The 21,156-nt window shown below is 45.3% G+C and overlaps 3 protein-coding genes across 3 annotated transcripts; 1 reads left to right on the top strand and 2 right to left on the bottom strand.

Moving 5' to 3' along the window:
• Positions 1–10,001: 10,001 nt before the first annotated feature.
• Positions 10,002–11,116, top strand: LOC131288356 (deoxyribose-phosphate aldolase). Its single transcript, XM_058317483.1, has 3 exons — positions 10,002–10,029; positions 10,131–10,711; positions 10,773–11,116. Exons 1-3 carry the CDS (start codon positions 10,002–10,004, stop codon positions 11,100–11,102), a joined length of 939 nt encoding a protein of 312 aa, XP_058173466.1. The 3' UTR covers positions 11,103–11,116.
• A 401-nt stretch (positions 11,117–11,517) lies between these two features.
• Positions 11,518–13,734, bottom strand: LOC131288367 (uncharacterized). The gene is made up of 3 exons (XM_058317495.1): positions 13,717–13,734; positions 11,814–12,616; positions 11,518–11,659 (listed from the first exon to the last, which is right to left on the bottom strand). The coding sequence occupies exons 1-3, from the start codon at positions 13,732–13,734 to the stop codon at positions 11,518–11,520; spliced, it is 963 nt and encodes a 320-aa protein (XP_058173478.1).
• A 4,652-nt stretch (positions 13,735–18,386) lies between these two features.
• LOC131288160 (uncharacterized) lies at positions 18,387–18,995 on the bottom strand. Its single transcript, XM_058317310.1, has one exon. It carries the CDS (start codon positions 18,993–18,995, stop codon positions 18,621–18,623), a length of 375 nt encoding a protein of 124 aa, XP_058173293.1. The 3' UTR covers positions 18,387–18,620.
• Positions 18,996–21,156: the final 2,161 nt, after the last annotated feature.

A 21,156-nucleotide genomic window follows, 5' to 3' on the forward strand; every position in this document is an offset into this window, starting at 1 on the left:
CGTTTTTCCATCGGAACGTGCCTGCATCCGGCGCAACTGACCTCGTCCTCCGGCGAGTGAAAGGATAATGGAAAATGGGTTTCATAAGGCCCGACATTCTAAGCACATCCGTGGAAGAGTTTCGCAAACTATCCCAAGGACACACGGCACAAACAAACTCCTGCTGCTGCTGACGTCACATGGCGAGGCATAAATCATGTCGTAGGAATGCAAAAACTGCATTTATGAATCTCCAACTTAGTTCTCCTTCCTTTCACGGCATGGCCTAACCCCGAAGGTCGGGATGAGAGGAGAATAGAATTTTAAATTAGTTCCCAGTGAAAGACAAGCTGAAGGGAACTTTTTCACGTTCCTCTCGGATTTATAATTATGCCACAGATGATGTCGACCATGGGACATTCGTCATCATGTCGAGGCTGAGTTTTCCACCGGCAAACGGTGACTCACGCGAAGATTGCTTTCACTATTTTCACCAAAACCGAAATTAATATCCGAGGAAAACAACGACTAGTAAGTCGGGTGAATAATGCTGCTGCACGAATGAAAAGGCAAAAGTCCAAGCATTGCATCATGCGAACATCATTGTACATAAAATGTCTTTATGCAAAGAAGTTGAAGAAGCGCACCAGAAGTCGGATTGTTGATGGTTTTTTCGCCCCAAATAGGCCACTTCCATTCGAGTTCCCCATTGTGAGTGCAGCACGTTTTGTCAACATCAGAACGAAATGTTGCGCATTTCTCCACGTACAACACGATGGCCACAATGGTCTCCTCGTCCCAAAACTGCATTCATGCAATCGCTTTCAGATATAGTTTTGTTTTTTTCGTATTTACTTTTCTTCAAGGGAGATGAAAAACATGTTTTAATTTTTAACAACCAGGTTTTCTTTCGCCTTTAAGACAAACAAGTTTTAAAAAGTAACATTATATTTTAAATTTAAACTATTTTGTTTGCGAGTCTCAGTGGGCTATCTTCTTTTATTTTCTCTCAAAAAAAAACAAAAGGTTCTTTTCATCTCACCCCCACATTTTCTAATTAAGACCCACCCGCGGTTGTTTGCGTACCATTCTGTTCCGTTCCCCCTTCGGCGTTCGGGAGTTGGATTGGGTTGCGTGCGTGCATATTGTGGCAGCGGGCACAGATATACACACCGCAGACACACAGTTTGCCTCCATAAAACAGTGGTAGCAGCAGCCGCACAACAACAACAACTGTTTGCCCTTTTGTAAACAAACTCCCTTTCGGCAGCTCGCGGGAAAGTTAAAATGTCGTACAATTGAAAAGGGGAAAACATTAGAGGGAAGGAAGGAAAAACTCCGTTTGTCTGCTCCCTTCAAAGCCAAAGAGCGAAAAGAACATCAATGCACCAAGGAGTAAGTCGAAAAAATAAATAAATTACAGTTTAACCTTAGTTACATAAGTCCTCCTTTGTAGGTTTGGGAGAAATAAAAAAGACGTGTGAAATGTAACGCAACCCGGATCGATTTAACAACATTCATTAGGTTCACACGCGTGCTTAATCCCTTCGAAACCGGCATGCCGACATGTGAACAGCGATCCGATATAATCCGACACCTTCGAAAAACCATGACCTTGACGTGGTACTTAACCATTCGCCCACCCGGCGACCGATCGCGGACAACATCCATCGTCAAGATCGTGAATACACAACATACACACACAACGCCGACCGTGCGTAGGTGATCATGCATGATCGTGAACGTGATTTTTCAGTTCCCTCTTCAAGTGGTTTCCAAAAGCAGGAAGTGAAAGGTACTCGAAGGGACTCTCCTACATACCAAACCGGCAAACGGACGAAGTAAATCATCGCCACAGATAATGGAGGCGTTTTCTCAAGTGTATGTGTTTTCAAGTTCTTCAAGATAATACAGCGATTCCACCAAATGGTATGAAAAATGGGTGGCAACGCCAAGCAACGGGTGATCCGATCGCGCCATAAAATGACGTCTGCGAGTCACAATAAATTTATGCCAGCGACTCCCCCAACATCGTTTGCCTTAGCGCCATCTGGCAAAAAAGACGTGCTAGATGGTCTAGCTCTTTGAAAGATCTCTAGAAATGAAGCGAAAAATCCTCGCCAGAATAACAACTATCCGCGCGTGGTTAAAGAAAAACGTGCGTTTCAACCAAAGAAGAAGAACTCGCAAACATCACACATTCCCAAAAAAGAAAAAAAAATTAAGGTGGGAAATAGTTTTCAGCTGCTCGGGAGCCGCTTTCCTTTCCTTTCCTGTTGCTTCGCCCTTGCGATCATAAGGCGCGCAACGCGAGAATGCGCGTCTACGAGGGATTTGTTTACAGAAAGCGTGGCCAAATAAAAACCGCCCGAGCGGCGCGGAAAACAGTTCCCCTCCTCTCTCTCTCCTTCTCCCTTCTGTTCCAACGAGAGGAAACGAGCTGAAAGCTGGGCGGGAGGGCCGTTCTTGAGAGATGATGCCAATCTTATGCCAGTTGACGTAATCTTGCCACCAGGCATGCGGATCGCCGGGTGGCAGAATGAAAGTTATTAACACAAACAAAGCGCCTGTTCTGTGGAGATGTGTGGATTCGCCTGGAGGCGGATGCGAATAAAATCTAAATTTAAAATTTCATTTCGCAAATGGTACCGGCACCGCCCCCCCATTTTAACCCCATTAACCATTAGCGCGGGCCATTCCGCGTCAAACTCAAACAATTTATGGAACACGTGGAAAAAGGCACCAAATGATTTCCCGTTCAAACACGAGGGAGAATTTCGAAAGACCTAATCAAACGGTTGACCATTTCGTCTCCGGTATTTCCTGCCACAACCCGACAAATAGCCTCTCGTCTGTTTGAACCCATATGTTTGCATTCCACCAAAGAACAACACACAACCCACGAACAAAAACGGGACACTATCCCGCCGAGACGAACTCATTGAAATTCAAAGCCACCGCATTCGGGAAAAAGATCGTAGTTTTCTTAAGCTCCGTTCCGTTGCACCGGAAACGTGCTCGCACCTTCTTCAGGATTTTATTACTACGCCACTGGGTCCATACACACACAGCCGTGGCTTCCTTGAGCCCTTGGAGGGATCTCTCTCTCTCTCTCTCTTCGGCATTGTCGGTAGTGTACCCGCATTTGGGTGAGAAAATTATCACATCGTAAAACCGTACCAACCGACAAACGGATGCAGCAACGGTACCAACAACCAAGACGGTCGAAGACAAAAATGTCTTGGGTTTGGTGTTAGCAGAAAAAAACACCGTAGTGTTTGAGTAGCCTCTCGGTTGGCCCATTCGAAATCCACTATCGCCAACGGGTTTGTGTAGGACCAACTCATCTCCCATCCAACCACGAAAGGATCTTTTCCGGAAAGAGGCTATTTTGTGTTGGAAAAGAACTAGAGTATCGGAAGAGATGGTTTTTGTAAATGCCGAAAATGGCAAAGAAAACGGAATGATTTTTAAGTCCACTGCCGGGAAGTCCTTTCCTTCTCGACCGCCAGGTAAAAGGAATCACCTTTCCTCGAGGGACTGTTAGCGAAAGATGCAGCCTTATCAGTTTTTACCGGTTTCTACTGCAGTGGTCATTCTTTTTGCCGCATTGAGAAAACCTGTAACACCGGCCTGAACGTGCCGCCGGTTCTCGAAAATACTTCTTCTATTTCAAAGATGTTTGGAGAAGAAAACTCACATCTTGAGTTGATGTTTCTGCTCATTTGGGGGAAGAAGATTCAGGTTTTATGGAAAGTAGTTACACACGTTTTGTTTGTTTATGTTTCAACAGTTTCGTTAAGATCAGCAATTCAGCTGGTAACGAAGGCTGCAAAGAAAATGTAATTCTGTAAAGCTAAACCACCCCGACCATGGCTAGCGTTCGACACAAAAATGTCCATCAACCGAAAGGTAATCAAGAGCGACATAACGAACCATCGAACTATGTGCATCCTCCTTCTATGCTCGCCTATTTTTAACACGCTCCATTGCCGTTGCTTCTGCTGTCAATTAGCGGGGCTCACTCGCTATGGGGGCTTTTCCTTCCTTTTCGTGCCGTCGAACAACTTTCCGTCTCAGCAAAATGCATCGGCCATCAACAACCGAACCAGGCAAAGGGAAAAACCCCGCCGATCGAAAGCTTCCGAGTGGAGGTTAAAAATAGCACCAACATTGCCGCCCTCGAACTGCAAACTTTCGCCCTGAAGAAGCCGCACCGGTGCAAATGTCAGCGGTGGAAAAACTGCACCGGACTCCGGAGAAGGGTTGCATTGTAGAAACAAGCCGTGACCGTGGAGCCGCAAGAATAAAGCAAAACAAGAAAGAGTGACATCTGAGAAAGGTAGAGATCGATAGACCGACGTAAGGAAATTAGGTCCCTGGCCTCGATGAATTGCCTCGTTTCGATTTTTATGTTTTTCAATGCTTTTGTCCGCACTTGCCTTCCTTTTTTTCTCGAGGGCGCTTCAAAACAAACCCATAAAAGTTCAGAAGTTTGCGTCCCCAGGGGGGCCAAAGGGGATGGATGTAATAAACTCGACCTAAATATCAATACCAAACGATGACATCAGGGGCGATCGATATTTTCATACTCGAAGAAGCAAACAACTTATTTGGAATATAACCATCGGCAAAAGTTGTTGACACCAAGTACAAGTGAAGTGCAAGTTAACTTGTCCTTCAGCTGGATCCTTCCCATAAGCCACAAGAAAGTTGTTGTCCACAAGAAAAATCGATCAGCTTGAAACAAAAAAAAACGACAACTAACGGGATAAAATGGTGAAGCCCTTACAGCTAAAAAGAAACCAACTTCCTTCGAAACTCTTTCCACCAACCCGGTAGGGACGCTACTAAACGCAAATGACGTGATCTGATTTTCATCGACATACAATTTATTAGCCCGCCCATAAGCCCCGTCCCACTACGGACTGGAATCGGCGAAACTGGGAGAGAAAAGCAGACGGTCAATAAGGGAAAAAATCAGGTCGCACATGAACCGATCTTTTGCTTGGCCCTTTCGTTCTGCTCGTGTTTCTAGACACTGGAGCATAAAATGAGGCGCATTAGTGCGGAATTGCACGAGCACGGTTGATTTTATTTCTGCATTAAGGGCAGAAGTTTGCTAAAAAAGAAATATATTCTTCCTATCTCAAGTTGACCAAGCCGATGATCTTGCAAAATATGTAAAGAAACTTTAAGAAACTCACACCATGTCAAATATGAAACCACTGAAAGGGTTATGCGCTCTTCAAAAGACGTCGCCATAACGAATGACTAAAACTAGACCGAGAAATTCTAGTTCGTCCCGCAGCGCACCCAGCACTGGCGGCGTCGTGAATTACGGTAGAAAGAAGATCCATTCCGCCGGCCCAGACGGTACGGCTGTGGAGGAGACGACCCCAAAGTATGTCCCGTTCCCCCCGGGGGCGCAGAAAGTCTCAGACTTAATCACCATTCGGTGATTCTGAGGAATTCGCCTCACGGCGGTTTAAGAACCGAATCACCTCGTCACCGAGCACCGAGCGAACTCTGTCAAAGATGCTCGCCGTTGTAAGTCTTTGGAGAGTTCGTTGATCTTTGCCTCGCGCGTGAATCTTTTCCGCTCTACCTCTAACCGCGATCATCCCGCGACTATTCGCTAATTTTGGGGAGGTTTTTACTACAGAGATTATTTTAATATTTAATCGACTTGGTCGAGAATCGTTAGAGAAAATTAATTAGGTCAAATCTAATGACACGTAATGCGATTTCCAAACATCGATAAACCGTAAATGCGAATTGGTGTGGAACCGCTAAACGCAAGATTATAAACCGGCAGGAGTTTAATTTTAGCGGGCATTGGGGCACATTAGCATAACCATAAACATGTTCCACCACCCCGCCCCTTCCAGAACCCGCCCGTTGCCCCGAGGAACAGGACGTCCCCATCGACATTCTAGAACGGACACCGACAAAAGGAAAACATAACAAACGGCAACATCCTCACCATCTGCTCTCATCAGCATATCGAGCAAAACAAAAAAAAAGGCCAGACGCCAGCCACATGCGTGATTGTTTGCGTTGAGATATACAACACACACGCCACGGAATCGGAAAGATCCTGAATCAGCTGTTCGAGTTTAAATTACGACTTTTCTGCCCGCTTTTGCCTTTCTTCAAATCCACGCGCGTATCCGTGCCTCTTCCTCGTCGTGACTTTTATTACAACCAATTTAGTATCGACGAAATTATGTGCAACATACGTGTCAGCAAATTTGCGATTTGTTTTCCACATTGTTTGCTTTGCTTGGCGATTTGTTTTCCAGTTTTTTTATAACGTCGGTTCCGGTGGTTTCGTTTTCGTCTCGTTTACATTTGGCATGCGCTAGGGAAGGACTTTTATTTCTCTCGTCCGTCGTCCAAGCCGATCGAAATGGCTACCGGTGTTTAATGCGATGTTGCGGCCAGCCAGAGGGCAACAAACTTTGTAGTGCGAGATATGCAAAATATGTACGAATCGGTTTCATTTTACGTGTTTTCTTTTACCTCCCTTCGTTTCGTCGGTAGGTTTAAAACTCCCTGCCTCGTAGGAGGGGACCGAACTAAATTTTATCCCCATCCTTCTATTCGTGCCGTGTTTTCTTTTCTTCATACGTGAAGAGTTGCCATGCGTTGACCAAGCACGGCTTCCGTTTGGGGTAGCCGGATGAATCATGTTTTCCACTCTTTGCTCCCTGCTCTGCCTGGGCTTTTACGACAAACGAGAAGAACCAACCCGAACCAAACAAGGAACCTGCGGACCTGCCAAAGAAAAACATTATTCATGTTTGTACGCAGCTTTTGGCATGATCCGTTTTCATGACTAGTACCAAAAACGGTTCCGGTTCCCCTCTTTCGGCGAGGGCAGCGGGACAAGATCACACCAAGGCCTCGTAAATCATAACTAAATCCCAAATTAATGGACCAATTTGGAAAAGCCAGCACGATCCGGAAGATGGCAGCTTTGGTACGCCGGGCGCAAACTTGGAAAACGATAAGACAAGTCCAACGAAAGCTTTCTTAGGGAGGCTGGAAAAGTGTCATTTCTCAGCAGCGTTATTTAATGCACAGCCTACTGTATCACGTGTTTAAGTCATGTGCTCGTGGAAAACGACAAATTTTCAAATTAAAAAGAAAAGAAAGATTAAATAAATTAGACCGTAGTGTGCTGTGAGCATGGATGGTACCCACCTTCAATGCAAACGACGTGATCCCGGATCTGCTGCGCGACCTGTCCGTCCGGGATGAGATCGATCAGGTGGTAGATGGCGTAGATTGACGGATGGACGCTCTCGAACCGCTGGATCTCCTGGCGGATTGCCAGCGAGTTGTTGAACATCCAGGGCAGATGCGTTCGCGAGCTGTTGTTATTCATTTTTTTTTGTTTCTTTTCCTACACTGCGCCAAATTTTCACATTCACCTCCGGTTGGCAATTTACACTTTTATCTTCGTTTCCGTACTTTACCGCTAGATTTTTTTATATTTCTTCAAATTTGCCCACTGGTGGGTTTACTTTCGTATTTCTTTTTTTTTTCTTTTTTGTTGATATTTCCTTCACCTGTCACTGGGCACACTGGGTCACTTGGGCTGCTGCACCTTTCACCGGCGGAAGTGGCTGGCGGGCGGTTTGCATGCCTTTTGCCACGCTTTAGCCGATTTTATCAAACGCTGGAAAAGAGCGCCGCATTATGTAGGAGATAATTATGACGAAAGGTGAAAACGAAAACTGGCCCAAAATTTACCGCCTTGCACACCGAAGAGCAGGCGAAAACACAAGGAAAACTAAAGAAACCCGGACACTTCTCGAACAAAACACTTTGAATTTGACACACTGCCACCAGACCGCGAGCTTTCCGGCCGGAACACCACTTTGCGGGAAATTTGTTTTGTTTCACTTTCCTTTGTTGCTGTTGAATTTATTATTTCGCTCACCTTGAGCGAGCAGTTATCTTTTCGCTTCAATTTTTCCTTAATTTATTATAATTACCGATTTCGAAATCTTTTCACTTTCACCGTTTCAACCGCGGGTCAAATGGTTTTCTTTACCAAGCGGGGAAAAAACACACTGTTTGAACATTTAATGACGAATAAGAGATACACCAGGACTCAACTGCAAAAAAGAAAAACATCGAAACAGCGTAAATTAATTTGATCCTTCATGCACGAAGCACACATTTACGAGCCAAAACAATAAGCCTGCTTCGAAACCTTGACACCTTCGGGGTTCAGTTTTCTGTGCATTTTTAACTACACAAGATTGCGGAACAAGCACAGAGGAACTTGTTGTCTCCAGTTTCTTCGCCCAGGACAGTTTACCCTCAGCATCCAGAGTTAGTTCTGTTTGCCTTTTGGAGTTACGTAAATATTCCTTTGCATCAGGTTTTTGGAGCACCGTTTCCTTTGGCCCTTTAGGCCACGACGCGGCCTTTGCGGACGGTGTTACACGTTTGCGTTGGTTTGTTTTTTTTTTATCTTCCTTTCGGTTGCTTTTGGCTCTCGCTATCCGCAACCGTCTTCCTTTGGGACGCTCTTTGCCGTTTTTTTTTTACATCATCTTAGTTTCGGTTTCACCTTTTCCTTACTTCTTCGCGTCGGATTTCTTCGGAGCCAAACGTCTCCATCTATCTTGTTTTCCCCCTACCGTGTCTAATGTGGCTTTCTGCTCTTACTCGCTCGCGTTTCTTTTCCTTTCCTCTTTGATGCGCTTGGTTTACATCTCGTCTCTGCTGGTTGCTGCTGGCACCTTTCGTTCCGTTTTAAGAAACTTTCGTTCGCGGACACACAACCTGTAGGCCAGCGAGCATTCGACGGGGGGTGGGAGGGGTGCCAACGAGAGGGCGGATGGACGGATCACGAGCACGATTGCACTGAGAGTTTGCACAGCTTCTTATTATTTCATTTTCTTCGGCCCAGCAAACCTCGAACCTGACTAAAACCCGCCCGAAAACCCTTCCGGATGACGGGCGAAGTGTCCATCCCGCGGCGGACAAAAGCGAGGCAAAGTGCTGCTGCTGCAGCTCACTTGCGGATGGATATGGTGGATGCTGCGTGCTGGAATGCTGTAGCCGAGATGTAGTTAACTGACGGATTTTGCTGTTGCTGCGCGTTGTGGGCGGTTAACACTACAAGGTCTTATCATGCTCTACTACATACAGTGGAGAAAACATAGTACAACACAGTTGTTGTTTTGTGTTTTGAACCACGATCGATTACCATTCACAATTCACACAACACAACTTGCACCATCAACGTTTCGGTACGAACTGCGACAACTGACGAGGAGCAAAGTGGATCAACAAAACCAAGTATCCTAAGGAAGGTGAGCTCAAAAGCCTCGTCGTGACAGCCATATTACAATTGACAATTACACACAATTTTGTTTATGAATTTAATTTGTCGGTTTCTGTTATTTTCAATAGCGAAGAACGTTCCGCTCATATCGTGATCAACTACTTTTACGTAGAATGTGAAAAAACACGTGGTCAATGATATTTTTCATCATATAGTAGCAATCGATTGCCCAACGATGGTAATTAGATTATCGTAGGTTCTACTGCGTCCTCACTAGAGTTAGCATAACAGTGAGGGTAACCGTTAACACTAGTTTCGGCAAGTTTCTAACGCATTGTTGTTGTGTGGTAGACTAAACTAAGAACGATTGTCAAACATCAATTTCAATATGTCTGCCAAGACGAGGCTATTGAGCTCACCTTTCTTAGCATCCACCTTGCTTTCATATATTTTGACAGCTGATTCAAACGTCAAACAACATCAACAGAATCATTGCGGCATTTTCGATAGATTTTTGTGCTGTTTTATTTCCAAGTTACCTGTCGTGAGTCGTGAGTTTTATCCTTTTTTGAGGTAAATTACTTCAGGATCGTTGCTGCTGAATGTGTTATCCTTTATTTACTGTTTGTCCATATGTTTAATTCATCGTTTTCCTTCCAAAAACTTTCCCTTATCAGTGATCTGTTGTTCGAGTTGATAGCTCCTAATCAAAATGATGGTCAACACGGAAATGCCTTTTGGTAAGTAAAATAAGCAAATTCAACTTAACAAACCTGATTGAAAATGTTTGCATGACTTTTTTGGATGTTTATTGAACTATAATATTGTTCCGACCCGCCAGATACTAAACAACTGGCCAATGTCCGAGTAAACCTGTCTAGTGTGGTTCGGTCGGTTGACCTCTTGACTTCGGCGCTTATCAAACGCGTCACGGATGCCGAATTCCTCGAGTACACGTTGCAGGCGCTCAAGCTAACCGATCTGACAACGCTCGCCGGCGATGATACCGAATCCAATGTCGCTCGTCTGTGCTTCCGGGCTGCGTACCCATTCTCCGACGTGTCTGCTTATTCAAAACTCGAAGAAAAGCCACACACAGCTGCCGTCTGTGTGTATCCCAACCGCGTGGCTGATGCAAACCGTGCCCTGCAGTCACTCGGAAAGAGCGGAACAATTCAAATTGCGTCCGTTGCGACCGGCTTTCCGTCCGGATCGTACCCACTTGAGACGCGACTGAACGAAATTCGTTTCGCTGTCGAGCAGGGTGCCACCGAGATCGACATCGTAATCGATCGTAGCTTGGTGCTGACCGGAAAGTGGACCCAATTGTACGACGAAATTGTTAGCATGCGCAAGGCGTGCGGTGATAAGGTTCACCTCAAAACGATCCTCGGCATCGGAGAGTGTGGCACGATGGTGAATGTAAGTGAGGCATAAATCATCTCTTATTGAAAAAATCCTAACTCCCTTCCTTTTCTTGCAGGTCTACAAAGCTTCAATGGTAGCGATGATGGCCGGATCGGATTTCATTAAAACATCCACCGGCAAGGAGGCGGTAAATGCGACGCTTCCCGTCGGGCTCGTTATGATTCGTGCCATTCAGAAGTTTTATCGCTTGACGGGTAAGAAAATCGGTCTGAAACCTGCGGGTGGCGTAAGAACCGTGCGGGATGCCATCGCCTGGATGATCATGATCCGCGAGACGCTCGGTGAAGAGTGGCTCAAGCCGGAGCTATTCCGTTTTGGTGCGTCTGGCTTACTGGACGACATTGAAAAACAGTTCTATGCAGTTTCCAAGCGATTAGGCAGATGAGTCAGTGGAGAGGACAACCGGGTGAAACAACAAGTGCAGTGCTATGAATGATGCATTCCCTATATCTGTATGTTTTGTTTTCTACGTTTGTGCATTAAATGTTATATGTTCTTTTCTATATGTTTATGTTATCTTTTCTTTCAAAACTCCTTTTCTTTTTTGGTAAATTCTTTCTTTTTGTAATGGTTTAACTAATTTCTTTTGGCTTTATTTTCCCTTCGCTCGACTTGAGCGAAGTGGATGGCTATGAAAAATGTGAGAGGGATTTCTGTCAAAGTAAACGTCAGTACAAAATAAATGTAATGTAAGGTAATAAATAAAACGTAAACAGGTAACGAAGATTTGTTTGTGGTTTTTGCAGGACCTCGGGAAAGGCATCGCTATGGCTTCCTCAAGGGTACGGTATCCAACCTTCCTACGGCTCTATCCTGAAGCCCGTTTCCGGCGAGGAGCTGTAGTTGACGATGCGAAACTTCCCGGACCGCATGTAGTAACCGTAACGGCCCCGCACGTTACCCTTATTGTCGCGCTCTTCTACGTGAAACTGACGATTCTTCCTGTGGTGGGAGAAAAAAAATGCGTTATAAAACTAGAACATCACTCGAAGGACATTCAACACAAACACACATAAGGAGGGACCAAGGAGTGCAAGGCGTAAAAACACACACAAACAGTTTCGTGCAGTTAGTCACAAAAGATCACCACATTTACCCTTCACCCGTGTCATAGCCAAACTTGTAGCTGTTCGGACCATTGTGGCCATGCATTTGAAAATCGATTCTAGCACCTTCATCCTCGCCGGCGACACGTCGCGTGTACTGGTCCACCCGCCGGTTCCGGCTCGGCACAAACTCGCCGTGATTCAGCTCGTCATAGCGCAGGGGCAAATACGAGCGGCTCGACACGCCGGTGGCCTCAGCCCGGGCGTCACCCTCACCCAGCAACGCACTGGCCAGCAGCTTGTCGAGATCGATCGCATCGAGGAAGAACGTGTCCTCGTCGCTCGCCTCCCGGGCCTCCTTTCCCTGGCGAGACTTTTCGTTGGCGGCCTTCTCAACACCGTCACCGGCATTCTTCAGGTTGATCAGTTTCTGCGTCGGGATGTACTTCTTGCTCTTGGATTTCTTCGGCTTGGCCGCGTAGTAGTTCGGTTCGCTTTGCTCCACCGGTGGCGGCAGCAGTGGCTCGGTCAGATCGTCCCGGGACGGACTATAAGTACCGTAGGATGTCGTGTGGGGAGAGCCGGTTGATTCGCTGGGCGAGCCGGTCTCCCCAATCGCGAAAAAATCCACCAACTTTGACAGTTCGTCCAGCTCTTCGTCCTTCGGCATCACCCGGATCAGGTACTGTGGTTTTTCCTTGCTCGGTTCGGCCGTCACCGCGTCCTCGCGGTTCATCATAACGTCCTCGCGTTTGGTCACCACGTCCTCGCGGCTCGTTACGAGGGCACGGGGGGTGCTCCTTTTCAGGGGCGATGCCCGGAGCATGGTCGCTCCGATAAGGCAGATTGCGATCTAAAAAAGGCAGGAATGGTTTAAATTATTTTAATATATAAAATAATCAACGTGCAATTTTCTTTAATAATTTTAAAGACCCGATGATATAAATTATTATGTTTACAGAACCAATTTCAATGATCCAACTTTGCTTCGAGAAAAAAGAAATGATTCAACCGGATCGCAAGATTGCAGGCCGGCACAGCATCACCAGGGAAAATTGGCTGGCCATTTCATAACACATAATCACCAAAGCTGCGGTATTTATGCATTATTCGGTTGACGGTAAAATTAAGACTCTCTCAACGCTGGTCTTTTTCTTCCGTCTCCGGTTTTCTTCAACTCCTCCACCCACTTGGCCTCGATCGACGTGACGTGATGCAACGCATCGCAATATGACGATTTTTCTGCGCACATTTTCTTTTCGCTGCTTTTTCTGCTTATTCCATTTGATTACGAGCGGCTGCATCCGAAACAGTTTAAAAATCGGTTTGCTGTTATCAAACGCGAGGTGTTGTTGCACCGAGTGGCCGATGCAATTATCCTCTTCCGGTGCTTTCTTTCGCGAGCTCTTTAATACTTTCCTCTTTCACTTCTCGTCTCTCTTGAGAGGAATGAACAGAAAACATCTTATGGTATGAGGATTTGCGTATCAGAAGTAGAGCCGTATCATGTACAACTATTTCGAATGTACGTATCAATGTTAACAATGTTGGGAAAATTGAGATTGAATAGAAATATTTCCCGTGTCCCGAAGAGACGTGTCTTGAAGGCTTGTTCCACAAGACGATCTTTTAAAACGTTACTGCATGATCATGAATGACAAGATATCTGTTCAATTGTTCGAAATAATCCAAAAAAAAATTTGTTTGAAAGGGATACACAGAAAGTTACAGCTCTGCAGACAATATATAAAATTTCAAAGTAGAACAAATCTCTTGACCTCTATATAACTATACCAAGACGAGGAAAACAAATTGTCACTACATTTAACCGTTAATAAAATAGGTGACCATTTCTTCATTTTGGTGAACGAACTTCAGATTGAATTTTGGGATAACTTTCTTCACCACAAATAACTAACAGTAGTATACTTTCAGCCTTAAATTATCGTTTACCACTATAAGCAACTTCATGTTGCTAATTTTCTGGACGTTGGAGCTGGACTATTGCACTCGATGGGTTAATTTACTTCAGCTGATCGACACTTTTTAAATTTATCACTTGTTTAGTTCTTCCTTCTCATCAACACACGTGTCACTAAGTTCCACCGAGAGCGATCTGTTTGAGTCCTCTGTATCGATCAAAAGCACTTAAATGTTGGCACTTTTCTTTTACTTGTTTTTTTTTACTTTGGCACCATGAAAAACTCGATCCGACCTTGCCAGCTGATGCTCGGAAAATAACGCTCTACACCGGCGCACCGAGCGTACTTATAAGAACCACGCCAAACACCACTTTCCCCACTCTTCCACTGACGACCGGGAGGGGAACAATGGGGGGAAAAGGCCCTCCCCTTCCACGTGCTCTCGTCCGTTGCTGCCGCTCTCGTTTGCACTCTGATATGTAACCACACTCGGGTTGGAAAATGCTCCCGAGGAAAACTGAACGGTTTCAGATGAACAAAAACCCAACGCTGCCCGTGCGAGATGAGGCGAGATTTGTTCGCAGTTGTTGGCTGAAACCGACGGTGGCCACAGCGAGAGCAGTGTTTTTTAACCCTCCTCCGAACGGTTCGAGAGGTGACGCCCGATTACACTCCGGTCTGCGAACGGAACATTTATATCAATGCACCCGACGGTGGCGCTTTTCCATAAGGAGTGCTCTTTCTTGCTTTACTTTTTCTTTCTCCGGTCAGGAAACAACCGGAGGAAATTCCGGTCACAGCCCTTATGTGAGGTTCGTTGTAGGTTGCCCTTTCCTTTCTTTGACACCGGGGAGGTCGACGCCATCCGCCCGTCCGATATTGGCATGAGGAAATTGGATACCGCCCTGCAGATCGTGAAGTGGCCAGATCGTGGAGGGCTTTGGTGCAGGTAGCACACACCCGACACCAAAACACCACACCGGATTGACGTGGACGGAAACGGGGGTCCCGGACGGCTCAGGTTGATGACATAATTTCCCTTTTACAAATGCTGTCTCGTCAGACATAGTTGTGATCGGTAGAGAAGAAATGAAAAAGACTGCGAAAAAGGTAGTCCAACCCTCAACTTGCTACAACAATTTAAACATAATTTTAAGAATCGAATGAATTATATGACCTGCATTTTAATTGAAGCTTTTCATTCATCAAAGTTCGTTCTGGGTAATGTGGCCTGGACAGGCTATTTATTTTATCTTATCCTTTGTAGCACAATTATTTAAACATAGAAAACTTTAAAAAATACACAAATGTTAATCTACAAACACTACTCAGAATAAACGATTTTAAATATCAGAAATGGTAATTGGTTTTTGAAAATGTCTGCAACTATTGTTTGTGCATTGTTTAATACTAAGGCTTTTAGTAAAAAAGAACACAGAGGATACCTGTTTTATCATACCCAGAAAATGATCCCAGAGGTTTCTTCAAGGGTTATCAAAGACGTGTGTACAAACCTTCCGAAACAAGACACATGTCGACCATAGGGAATTTGGTTTACTAGACCCTTGATAACCTCGCTTTCTTGCCCTCCACAAAGTTTCCACAATCACAGAAGACAAACCAGGTAAACAGGCATAAGCCGGCCCGGGCAACATATCATACGAGATCGAGCATCAAACATCAACCCCGCCACCTGTACATGGGCATGTAGTTCAAACCCGACCCCAGCCAGGGGACAGGTTCGTTGGTGCAAACCGGGCTTGCCACTTCCGCGAGACATAATTGTCATTATTTGGTGCACCGTGACGGGCCTGATCTGCATTATCAACGTTCAACGCTCGCTACCCGGAACGGTGGCCACTTGCTGTTCGCTACTGGGTCGACATGTGCTTCCCGGGAGGTGAATCTGATGCTGGGAATCCCTTAACCGGAGAGCACCTTTGCAGAAAAAGGGGGGTAAACCGTTCGCAACACTTCCTCGTGATTATGTGACAAAGTTCTCACGTGGTTCAACATAATGTGGGAGATAAAAAGCACGTTCGCACGGCGGATAAGGTAACACATGTGTTATGGAGATCAACAGCTTTAACATAGGGATTAAGATTAGAAGAAAGTAGCATGTAGTCAAATGTAGTCTCTAAAAGAAAATGACTTTTCATTCAAAAATATTTGAAAAACGATTAAATGCTTTTTCATGCAAACATGGAAGAGATTTTATTGAAAGAAAGCAGCTATTTAATGCCCAGTGGGTGATCAATAAAAACTACCATCACCTTCCCTTCCCTGCAGCCCGTGGGGCATCGGAATTATATCCGATCGCTATAATTTTCCCTTGTTTCACCCTCGTGTCCTATGGCGATGCGATCAACTAGTGTGAGCATTACATTGCAATGGACAGGATGTGGAGAACTTCTGTTTGCATCTCGTTTGCGGGTGTGACAAAACGGGGCACGGATGGAAAGAAACGCATGGATTATGCTGCAAGCCACAATTCACCAATTATGATGTGGAAAAAATTGAATCAAGCCCCCCTCAGCAGGCCGAGCTCGTTTGCCCGCATAATCGATTAATGTTATTTTCATTTTTCCTTTTCCCTCTTCGTCTAATGATGCAGCTGTGTTGGATATGGGAAGTCAAGGAGCATCTTGGACCCGGCCCGGCATCCGTATCGGTCGGTCAGGGCGGAAAAGCATCGATGGAAAACTGCTTCCTCTAGCTCCAGCTGATGAAGGCGAGCGCAATAAGTGTGTGAGTACACGCAGCCGATGGGAGGAAGTTGGGTGGAGATAAGAAAAAAGCGTCGAAGAAAATGAATAAGTAAAACAGGTATGCTGTCGATGATGTTTACGCGTACCACCATCTCCCAATGGGGCAGCGCAATGAAATGGAAAACTGGAGGGAAAGCTTCAGCGGTACGCCGAAGAAGTGGATCGAGGGCGATATTGCGTAACCTCGGCAAAGAAAGGTTGAAGCCGATCGGAACCGACGTCTTGTCCACCATATTATCTCGGTTAATCGTGTACCGAGCGCGTGCATTGATTTCGCTTAATGGCGATAGTTCCTGATGGGTCGATTTCGACCACTTCCACAGCGATTTCCTGCCACAAGAGGTTCGTTTGTTTTGGTTTTCCTTTCGGCGCTGAAGATGCGTTACGAAAAGATTGATGGAGGTAAACGATTTAGAGACACTTTAAATGCTTTTTGAAAATAGCTGAAGAATGCATCAACATGCTTTGAACAAGTTTATCTAAAAGTCTGAATAAGACAACTGTTTTCTTTAAGCTTGGTTTCAATGTTCGGATGCAATCGTTGACTTTGCGACTTCAATAGAAAGTGGTTGAATGTAAAGTAACAGCTTGATGGCTGATAGAGACAACTACAAATCGGCAGTTATTAAAATTTAAACTTACGCCGTAAGTCAAGCAACAACGTGGCATATCAAGAATCTCCCCGCGCTCGGTTTCACTTTCAATCGGCCGTAGATGTAACAACTATAGATAGAATACGCTCGGTGCATTCTTCAAGCCCAATTAAACATTATTAACCCCATGTGACATAACGACCCGCAAGAGACGCATGCCGCCGCATTGCGACCCACCACGTGGTTGCGTCTGCGTTCTTATGCGCGTGCGGCTCACGTTTGGCGCGCTTTTCCGTCGCCGCGCGCTCCGTCTTGCAGACAAACGCACCACAAACCTTCGTTTTGGCCAACGATATCATAATTAACAATGGCAATATAATCGAGTCACGGTAAAGACAGACGGTTTGCGCTGAGCAAGCCAGCAGGCAAGTGCAAGGAAAGTCGTAATGGAAATGGTCACGCTTCGGTGCCCGTTGTGTTCGTTGTAAACGTTTTTCTGTTTCAATCACTCCACTCCCAGCAAAACTAACAAAAACCTGCCCCGCGAAAGCAATGGCAGTGCAAACAGTAATTGAATTGTGACCTATTTATTAACATGCCTACCGGCACAAAGTGGTATCTCCCGGTTTCAGGTAGGAGTTGATTTTTCACACTCATCTGGCACGGCATCATTCACGGACTCGTGCTTTCCGGGCTCGTTGCGCATTGACGGGACCGTGGTTTGGCTCGAGAAGTCATAATGCGTTCTGCTTCGGAAAGCAGCGTTTTGCCGAAAAATCCCAAAAACAAAGTACTTCCCGCCCCAGTGCCCTGTTGCGTGATCTTAGCGCACAATCTGAGTTTTGGTTGCGGTACTTAAATGTTGAAGATAGGTGAAGTATTTCCTTTAGCAGGGTGTGTTTAACCAGCGTGGATGAAAAGCCTCCGATGGCATCCAAATGACTATCCGTAACGGTTCCAATAGAAAGTGAAAAAAACCGTTTTAATCTCGATGAAAGTGAAAATTACCCATTAACGATTTGGAAGAATGAACAAGAAAATTTAGATACAAACGAGTAAAACGATGTTCTTTGTTTAAAAATAACCTACAACGAAAATTTAATATTTTGAACCATAGTATCACGTAATACAAGCTATAGGTTTGTAGATTTTTAGCACAACCTGGTGATCTAATCCGCACAAAAAAGTGGCCCAGGGAAAACGCGGACGCGCATGACCGGCGACAACGATTTGTGCAGTGGGTTATGTGCGTTACGATCGTTTAACGATCAGATAACTCGCGAAACCAATCGACTGTAAATTACAGCCTCTGTATTGAGGTTCTCATAATTTGTCTCGTACAAACGCTTTCGTTGTTTCCTGCTTTGTGTATTTTAGTTTATTCTCAAAAAATATTATATATAGCGCAGCGTATTTGAATATTATCTGTAGCAAGCATCTTAAAATCACACACTTAATATGGAAAAAGCCCCTTCCTCTACCGTGAGGTATCGCACATCCTGCCACTAATCTGGTGTTCCATCTAAAATGCCGCCGTTCCCTTCGTTAAGGACGTATTGTCTATGCTTGGAGCTTCAAAAGCACTCGATATTGTTTTTGATGTCTTCGAAAATCTTCTTCTCAATCGATGGCCGCACGATTCGATCGTTCGGGACGTTCGTGCTAAGGCTCAGGTACACCGGTTTCTTGAGCTTCCTCGCTATTAGCTGCGCCAGTTCCTGAGAACCGCTACCATCGCGGGGTCCAATGATTGTCGAGCCTAGCACACCGGAAGAAGCATCGTTCGCGTCGGGCATGGCAATGGCCAGTTCGTCGAACGTTTCCGCCTTGTCCTCGCCGACGTAGATAAACACCGAATCTTTCATTTTCAGCACTCGTATGTTGTACTGCACATCACACACTTCCACTTGCGCTAGGTGAGAGAGAAAGTTAGTCGTGCTGGAAGGCATCTGTAAAAGAAATTAAGTTGTTGTTAAGATATTGTTCTATCAGCAGATTTTATAGAAATCCTTACCTTTGCTGTATGAAACGTTTAGGTTGGCAGTGAAGAGGAAAGTAAGTGACTATACAGAATTTTGTCTTTGCCGGCGCAGAAAAACAAGGAATTTTAAATCAAAACAAAAAACCTAAACAAACTAATGTCAAAACATAGTTCAATAATCGACCGCTATTGGCGCTAGTATCGCTAAGCGGAAAACCCGTTTTCGAACTACAAATGCGAATGGTTTGAAATATTTCATTGTTAGTTTCATTTGGCGGTTATATAAATATTAATTTTACAAAATAGAGTATCTAAATTTAATGTTTTAAACGTTGTTGGATTCAAAAATACCCCGTGCTTTTGTCGACTTGCCTTACAATAATTTTGGTGATTAAATTTATAGAAAACAACAATATCAAGGGGTACGAATTCAATTACTTAAATTGAAAACCAAAATAATTTTAAATTGAATATCGTCTTCTCTAAATGGAACAAAATCTTTACTGCATGATGATAAATTAATGTTTTTATCATTGTGTTTAGAGTAAACCATTGTCAAACTCTTTTTTTTACAGTCCTGCTTCGTTCGTATCAAACAACAACCGAACGTCTATCTGGGAAATTTATGAACTCGTCCAACCCACCCCTCTCCGACTGGAAAAACCCAGGCATCTTCCGAACTGACACACTTCTGAAACTTTGTGAAATAGAAAACCCAACCGATCTTCAAATTGCGTCAAACCCCTTGCCCAGGCTAAAATATCCTTCCACCAATCCTACGCGACGGGTAGCGACCCGGTAGCTCGAGCAAACGATTGTGTTTCGGTGGAAAATTTAAACCAAATTTTCCACCATTATCTTCCCTGGCATAGCGTTTAAAGGCATCACCGTCCCGCTGGCCTTTTCTTACGAGGTTTGGGTTAAGGAGTCTCTGTTCCTTAGCCTTTCCCTCGCCCCTGTTAATTTCTTCCCTGCTGCTCCGTTTCGGCTCGACTGCTGATGTTTTCCCCGTCACGAGTCCGGAACGGAGCGGCCAACATTCCACAAACTCCACTTACCGGAAGGAAAGGGGGAGGTGGTGGGGGAGATGGAGATGGAAAATGGTTTCCTTCGCTCGGGCACGGACGGACGCACGCAAGCATAAGACGAAGCTCGAAGAACCCGCAACGAGCGAAGAAAAGCGTCCCGTGCAAAGGACGATGGCGGCGAGGACGACGTTTTTGCCTGTGGAAAATATCCACCCGACCACCACAGCCACCACCCTTTTTCGTGCCCTCCGGCTCCGGTTGGGTGGAAAATCTTGTAGCCCCGCACTAAAGAAGCTGATCACGATGATGATGTGCTTTGTGTGTGAGTCCGGAAGTTTTTTCCCCTGCACAGTTTTCCCCACCGGGGACCACGCCGTTCCTTCCTGCTACAGTTCCTTAGAGGCTTTCGGTTGAAATTGAGTGGCCCTTGTTTGAGTGAAGCGGTGGAAAACAGTGGTTGCAAGCGGGAGTTAGGAAAACCGAGCCGTGCCGTCGATGGCGATTGGTGCAAGGAGAAAGGATTCCTGGCGAGAACAATGGGCGAGTTTACTTGTGGGCCTTTTCAAAAGCGACCGATTCCTTCGCAGTAGGCGTTTTCGAACGAAGCGAGCCGCTTTCCGTGCGAAAAACTTAAGATCAAACAGAACTGGAAGCAAGATATACCCCGCGGGGATAATGGAGTTTTGCTTCTCCATTTTCTTCCGCTTCGGAGCGAGATATGAAATACAATGACACGACATGAAGGAATACTTTACCGGAAAGGGAGGGGAGCTAGGAGAAAGCGCGTCCTTCGGGCGAGTTTTCCACGCAAATGACGGATAGTACTTTTCACGAACGAACGGTGCAAAGTTTTCTCGCTCCCCTCCGCTTGTTTTCACCCGGAAAACCGGCGAACATTCCAAAGGAAATGCGTTTTATTAACCATCAATTGCGTGGATCAATCCATGCGCGCGAATCGAGGAAAACATCTCCCACTGCTGGGTGCTTTTTCTTTCCGCAGCTCTCGAGGAAAATACCTTGAAGGAAAGACCCCCTCCGGCACAACTCGTGGGAAGGAAAAGCGGTAAGAAATGACGCTAATGAAAATGATACAGGCTTCGT

The sequence above is a fragment of the Anopheles ziemanni genome, chromosome 2 (assembly GCF_943734765.1).
Source record: "Anopheles ziemanni chromosome 2, idAnoZiCoDA_A2_x.2, whole genome shotgun sequence".
NCBI lineage: Eukaryota > Metazoa > Arthropoda > Insecta > Diptera > Culicidae > Anopheles > Anopheles ziemanni.

Bases quoted from the DNA above. Each gene is read 5' to 3' on its own strand.
- LOC131288356 (XM_058317483.1), top strand. From the start codon at position 10,002: ATGATGGTCAACACGGAAATGCCTTTTG. The intron at 10,030-10,130 runs GTAAGTAAAATA...CCGACCCGCCAG, and splicing joins CAACACGGAAATGCCTTTTG to ATACTAAACAACTGGCCAAT. The intron at 10,712-10,772 runs GTAAGTGAGGCA...CTTTTCTTGCAG, and splicing joins AGTGTGGCACGATGGTGAAT to GTCTACAAAGCTTCAATGGT.
- LOC131288367 (XM_058317495.1), bottom strand. The intron at 11,660-11,813 runs GTAAATGTGGTG...CTCCCACCACAG, and splicing joins GGCTATGACACGGGTGAAGG to GAAGAATCGTCAGTTTCACG.
- LOC131288160 (XM_058317310.1), bottom strand. From the start codon at position 18,995: ATGCCTTCCAGCACGACTAACTTTCTCTCTCACCTAGCGCAAGTGGAA.